The sequence below is a fragment of the Polypterus senegalus genome, chromosome 1, assembly GCF_016835505.1.
Source record: "Polypterus senegalus isolate Bchr_013 chromosome 1, ASM1683550v1, whole genome shotgun sequence".
Classification (NCBI taxonomy): domain Eukaryota; kingdom Metazoa; phylum Chordata; class Cladistia; order Polypteriformes; family Polypteridae; genus Polypterus; species Polypterus senegalus.
The window spans coordinates 173,835,480-173,842,731 of NC_053154.1; the positions used below are offsets into that span (position 1 = coordinate 173,835,480).

The following is a 7,252-nucleotide window of genomic DNA, read 5'->3' on the forward strand; positions in this document are numbered from 1 at the left end:
GGATTACACTTGAACCGGGCCATCTTACCAGTATCATAGTCCCCCAGGCACAGTTGTGCACTGGAGCCCCTGTTTTGACAGCAAACCAGAAGCATACATAGGCATCAGAAACTTCATGGGCCTCTATTCTCCTGGGCGCCTGGCCAGAGCCCATACATTAAGATGGCCCTGCACTTGAACCTAATCGTTTACAGTTCCACTCCTTCACCAACTGGCATCTTTAACTTTCTTTTCACTTCATGCCCAGTGTGTATTTTAGTTTAGTATTCTGTGTGAGTTTACGTAAAGACTTACGTATAGCATGTTTAAATGAAATTTAATTTAATATCAGTTATATATAATTCTCTTCTCAATCTGGTCTTGATTAACATTTGAAACCATACTACATTTGATTCTAATAATATCTGATTATTTTATACTATATACTTTTTTGAGCCTTAGAAGGTTGTGTTATGTAATGGATATGGTTTTAGAGTTTAAACACATATGCTGAGTGCTTTTTACTTTTAAATATTTCATCTGAAACCTTTAATAATGTTTATGTAACTTTTACTAAAATGTTTTTATAAACTCTTAAAAAAACACCAAATAACAGAAACATTGTGAACATACTTAACATAGTGAAGCAATAGCTGGCAGTGGTGCCTCACAGTCACAGAGTCCTTGCTTAATACCGAATCGAAAAAGAGAAAAGCAGATAAAGATAAACCAAATGAGAGGCACTGTCAAGCTGTCATATTTTTAAAAGCTGCATAGCAACAGTCCCTTAATTGCAGTGATGAAAATAACAATTCAAAAGCATTATTGTGTAGGGAATATTTAATAGCAATAAAATATATGAATAAAATTAATGTTTGAGCCACAAGAAATAATACAATTAAAGTAACATACAATAATACATACAAATTGATTTGTATTCCTTTAAATTAATTTTTGACAGTGGTGACATGTTATTTATGACCAGAAAGTCAATGCCTGCCTTCTAGAAAATTTTTTGAATAATATTAATATTAATATAATATTATTGCCTTAATTAACATATATTTTATGCAGGTCATTTGTGCCAATTGTTGGATTCCTTTATTAAAAATAAACTAATATTTGAATATGAGCTTAGTATGTGTGAAGTAGATCACGTGATTTTTTAGATCACAATTATTTTGGGGATGGTGACAAAATAATAAAGAATGTGCATAAATAAGACTAGTCCTCTACAATTATTTTCTTTAAATTCGTAAGGAGAAATAATTAAATCAAAATTATGATATTTGGATAATTTACTGTGAAGTGTTATATGAGTAGTACCTTTTTTATACTGTATTCTATACTTTTTATTGATTACAGAGTACATTGTACAATGTAGTAGTTTATAAGTTGGGAACAGTAGCATCCTCTTACTTACAAACTCTTTTAGTCATTAATGACAGCTTATATGTCATTTTATAGTATAGAAGAATTGCCATGAATAATGAACAATAATTTTGCTTGTCATTCATGACCAGTATGACTTTTAATACAGGAAATATTATAAAAGTGTTCAAGCTAGAAAAAAGTCAGCTCCTACTACTTGCAGGCTTAAATGCTTATATTAGTGAATCAGGCGCCACCGTGTGAAGGGAAAAGGAAACGACAAAAAGCTTTTTCAGTATATATGCCTTAGAATAACATCAAATAAAAACATATTTTAGTACAACATTGGTTATATACCAATATAAATATTATAAAAGTGTATTAGAACACAAACAGTGTTTAATGCTCCAGCTTAATAAAATTCTGTATCCTAATTTCCATTGCCGATGGTACAGTATTCTCAATTATTCTTCAGTTATTCCCCCTATTATTTGCTCCTCAAGTGTGGTAAAATTTCCAAATTAACAATATCAGCAACATTTTGCTATAGTGAAATTGACGTAGTGAAATTATAAATATGTTGACATGTTGTAGTATTTTAACTTTACTATAAAATGAATTGCAATATTCACCTCAAATCTGAGGTGCCGAGTTTCAAAACTGTAGCAAGCAATAACAAATCAATGCATAAATATAGCAAATACTTCATGTTTCAGTTGGTAAACAAATCCTTGTAGATTATTTAAGTCTTAATAGCTAAGTAAACTAACAATCTTTTGGTCATTATCTTCACATTCAACCTTGCTTCTTCCATTCATATTAGTCATTTCTATAAATTAGAACATCCTCTCACTTTTGTCTTTACTGTTGACTGTGCTTCATTTCCTTCCTTCTGAGCTACCATTTCATTCACTTTATCTCACCCTTTCTGTCCCTTTAGAGGGTGTCTGTCAATCTTTCAGACGTTTTAAGCCATAACATACTACTATCAGCTGTTTTGAAGAGGTCTTATACATCATTGTAAAGTGAGAATGACCATAATCCTTCTCAAAGTCTGAGTAGAGGGATCTCACTTACTCCTTACCAGTGTTCCTTTATTGGAAGAACAAAATGCAACATACCTGTTTCCAAAATTATACCCCACAAGTCACAAACCATTATCCTACATTATTTCTTTTGACATGTAACAATTCTACACAACTGAACATTTTACTCTGTCAGCTTGTCATTTTTGCAGTTCATATAAGAAATTAATAATTCTTTGCTGTTCACAAAAAGCATTTTCATCAGTATTCAATATAAAATAAATGTATGCAGTATAGACTTGAGTAACCATAATTAACATTTGGATTTACTTATTTAACAGAATTTCTAGCCAGCAAGGGCAGGAGGTGATGAGCCTTCTTGAGTATGTGGGACCCCATCCTTTGGCAAAGCTTACACGAATGCAGTGGGGATCCCATGGGCCCTTCTCTCTCACATAAGCTTGTCGTGAAGGGATCCTACGGTAATCAAATACCTTGAGGGAATAACCTGGCAGCAGCTTGCAGGCAGACCGACTTGAGTCAGGTGGCAGGAGAGTAGGAGAGCCTACAAACACTGGCACCTGGCTACGATTATATAACCAGACTCCACCCCCTTCACGGCTCAGCACCACCCCTGGCCCAATACGCTTTCTGACTCTGCGGCTTGATGACTCTCCACTACGTTCTCCTCTCCCTAGAGGTTTTAAAGGAGACAGACAGAGCCCACTCCCTCTTGGGAGATCCCAAAACACACTGACTGCCTCCTCCTGTACTGCCAACTGACATCCAACCCTTGTCCGATGTTCCCAATATGCCAGTCTGCACCAGTAACCTTCCATACTGGAATTGGATGTTTCTGGAAATAAAGAATGAATGTAATAGAATTAATATTTAACAGTAAATGTAAATATGAAATTAATTCTGCATCACTGCTATGAACTATGAATGTAGTGAGAAGCCAATTATAATGAATAAAACACAGGAGGAGATCAGTTCAAAGTACACTCACCGTAACAATTTGAGCATTGTTCATTGCTTGGATCTTTAGACCAGGCATCTCCAGGGCCAGACCAGTCCATCAGTCCGGTCCATTGGCTACAAGATCTTGAACATTTTGTGTAAGGTGGTGGTGGTGGAGTTTCTGAACAGGAACAGAAAAGTAGGTAAAGAAACTACAAGTGTTTGCTGCACTGCATTTATCAAAGTACAGTAGTATCAGTTCTGGAGGTATCTGCGGTTTTTAAACTTTACTTATTTGTAGTGGTGTTGATATCTTTTTCAGGCTTGATATCTAAATCCCTACCACTACTTTTTAAACTAGCTGCATTTTTGGTTTGAATTTTTTAAATCTTCCTTAACTATGTTGTTGGGGTGCCAGTCAAGTTAGGACCCTCTCAATGGCTAGATTTAACACATGAAAAGAAGGAGAAACTCACTAACTCATATTTACAGTTGGGAACCAACCTGGAGTAATGGAAGAGTAATATCTGCATAGAAACTAATATATAATGTGTGTTTTTTTTAATGTTATACATATGTGTGTAATGGGGCATGTAAAACGGTCATTCCTTGGACTAATTAATGTAATTCCCTCTGTTTTCAATGTGTTGCTAATGGGATGGGTGGTGGGATACTTTAAAAGTACATTGCTGATTCATGCATCCTAACCCGTTACATCCACTGCAGAAATTGAAAATGGGAAGCCTGTGTCATACAAACTGGAGTATGTTGTTATGTAACCTTATTTGAATCACTTCTTTTTCAAGTTCTACAAAAGTGTTTTACAAAGTGGTGTTTCTCTGGAATTTGCATAAACTTTCATCCATTAATATAGATAGATAGATAGATAGATAGATAGATACTTTATTAATCCCAAGTGGAAATTCACATAATCCAGCAGCAGTATACTGATATTATATTGAACCTGCCAAAGAATATGCCAGCAGCATCTCGATTAAGGTAGATCCCAACCCCATTTGGGCCACCAGTCCAGTTTGGAGATATGAGAGGACTTGAATTGTATTTGTCTCTTCTCAGACCTTGTCTTACAATTATTATCATTTACTAATTTGCCTAATTGCTTTATCCAAGATAACTTCCAACATTTGAAATACAGTTTATTATATTTCTTTTTTTTTTCCAATATACTGTGTACAGCAAGGTAAGTTTGTAAATTAGAAAACTGTTACATAAACTCAATTGGACTACATTTAATGCTGTTTTGAGCTGTATATTTTTGTCAGTTTCATGCAGAGAGACTGCGTAGTTCACCTTTCTTGCTGTTAAGTCTTGAAGTTTTAAAATCTGAATGACTTTCAAATAGCTTTTGCAAAATGAGTTTTGTTCCACTTCTGAGTTTATGATTATTTCAGGTCTTATCAATCTAAAACCTTGTATGCATGTAGTAGGTATTCTAAGTCTGAAAAAAAAATATTTAAGAATTTTGGCATTATATAAAAATCAAAGTGTAGCACACATCTTTAGCATTGTGTACAAGCATGTTTCCTACATAACAACGTGTAGAGACACACTAAATCTGGACAAACTGATAGGAACAATTGATAGTATGCCATACTACAATGTTTCAAATGCTCCTTTGGTTCAGTAGAGGGTAAGCATACTCACATTGTGTCAGTAGTGGGATCTGAACCCACAACCTCATAGTTTGAAGTCCAATGTCCTAATCACTACGTCACACTGAGAAACATCTGTAAATACAAGTTTTGCTCCAAGCATTTTACACCACTTTTTTTTTTTGCTTACAAATTATTCTAGAATTGTATGAACATAGCTAAATATATTTGTACTTTCAAATACATAATGTTTTCTATAAATTTTTTAACATTTCCAAATCTTTTCCCCAAGAATAATAACTGTGAGGGCCACAAATACATTTATTAGTATGACATTTTTGGGACTAATTTCTTCATCCACCACAATGAAATTTGCTTTGCTTAAAATGCACATCATCTCACAGTGCCATTTGGTGGGTCAAATGTGTAAGTGCTATAAAGTGAATTGTGCTAAAGCGCTATAGCAGCAAGCAGAATATTTCAAATTAATCACGTAGCAATACTTCTTGTCAATTCTGAGATATATATATATATATGTGTGTGTGTGTGTGTGTGTGTGTGTGTGTATATATATATATGTATATATTTATATATATATGTATATATATATGTATATATGTGTGTATATGTATATATGTGTATATATATATGTGTATATATATATATATATGTGTATATATGTGTATATATATGTATATATATATGTGTATATATATGTATATATATATGTGTATATATATGTATATATATATATGTTGTCAGGGATGCCAGGGGCCATGACCCGGCCGGGACGCCAGGAGGGACCGGAAGAGGGTCAGAGCCCTGCCTGGACCACGTGGGGTTTGCCTTCCGGGTTGCTTTGGGGCCACGGGTCAAGGGCATGGAAGCCCTTCCCTGTAGGGGCCCGTGGTCACCGCCAGGAGGCGCCCCAATGCCTTGGGACTTGTTTCCCCAGCACTCCCGCCACACCAGGAAGTGCTGGGGGGAAGATTTATGACGGCGCCCGGAGAGCAGCCGGGAGGACAGCCGACACTTCCGCCACACTTGGGCGTGGCCAGAAGATTGCCGGGAACACCTGGGGCTCATCCGGGTCCTCCATAAAAGGGGCCGTCTCCCTTCATTCAGAGCTGGAGTCGGGTGGAAGGAGGACGAAGCAGTGGAGAGTGGAGGCGGCCCGAAGAAAGGCATTGTGGCCAGGACTTTGTGTGATTTGGGGGTTTGTGCACGTGACTGGGTCTTTGTGACCATTATTTGGGGGTCTTGGTGACCTATTATTGTAAATATTTTGTAAATAAACGTGTGGTGGTTTTACAACAACATGTCCGCCTGTCTGTGCCCGGGTGCCGTTCACATCTGGCGTAGTCGACAGGATGCTCCGCCTGTTTCAAGGCGGAGACCTGTTCAAAAAAATATTGTTGTGGACGGCCCGGTGCAGCAGGGGACCCCACCCACGTACGGGTGCTGCGTGCACACAGCCCGCGGGGTAAAGAACCCCACGGACCGCTAGGGGTCCGCAGGAGGCCGTTATTCCCTGAAGCGGGCGGCGTGCATTGGAGGAGTGCAGCGGGCTCCCACGATCGCGCCGTTGCTGGAGGCGCCCGGGGCGGCATGGCGTCCAGAGAGGCCACGCCGAGGGCGTTTCCTCGGTTAGGCGGGACCTGGGAGGTGAGTTCCCTGCCTATCGGCAGCGGCCCTTGGGGGCGGGCGTGTGTTGTTTTCCAGGCAGGGACCTCCCGGATCAGCGTCAGTGGCGGGCATGCTGGTTTGCGGGCTCCGGTAGGGCGGCAGCCGCGAGGGCTGCGGAGGAAGAGGCGCTGCAGCTCGAAAGGTGCTGGCAACAGCAAGGCTGCCGGCAAGCACGTCTCCGCCGCAGAAGGGAGCCAAGATGGCGCGGACCAGAAGTCCCTCCCCTGACAGGCACGCGATTGGGCGGTGTGTCTTGTGTGCCCGCCGATGACTGCAGAGGCGGGACCAAGGAATGTCCATCACGGGCAGGGGAAGACCGATTGGGCGGAGGAAAGGCCCACAGGAAGTGGCGGCGTCGGAGGCTGACAGACAGGTAGGCTCGCGTCGGTTAACTTCCTGTCTTTGCCGGCTGCTCTGGCGGAGCTGGGCGTCCCTTCAGCCCGTGGAGCAGCGTGTATTACAGATGCTACGTGCCCTCCGGGCTGAGGTGCTGGAACTGGAGAGGAAGGCGCCGCGGCGCTGAAAGCGTTCGATCGACAGCGGGACGGCGACGCTGGAATCTCCAGCGGAGAGGTACGGCGAGGCGGTGAGTACAGCCGACTCCGTACAGCATGCGGG

At 40.0% G+C, this 7,252-nt stretch overlaps 1 protein-coding gene across 2 annotated transcripts in view; it reads right to left on the reverse strand.

The window, feature by feature from the left end:
• Positions 1–801: 801 nt before the first annotated feature.
• LOC120535399 (mothers against decapentaplegic homolog 6-like) overlaps positions 802–7,252 on the reverse strand; it is a 28,516-nt gene continuing 22,065 nt past the window's right edge. For both annotated transcript variants that reach the window (XM_039763230.1, XM_039763222.1), the window contains exons 4-5: positions 3,385–3,516; positions 802–3,231 (exon numbers count right to left, since the gene is read on the reverse strand). In XM_039763230.1, the coding sequence (XP_039619164.1) occupies positions 2,702–3,231; positions 3,385–3,516 (662 nt within the window). In that variant the 3' untranslated portion in view covers positions 802–2,701. The remainder of the gene's footprint in view (positions 3,232–3,384; positions 3,517–7,252) is intronic.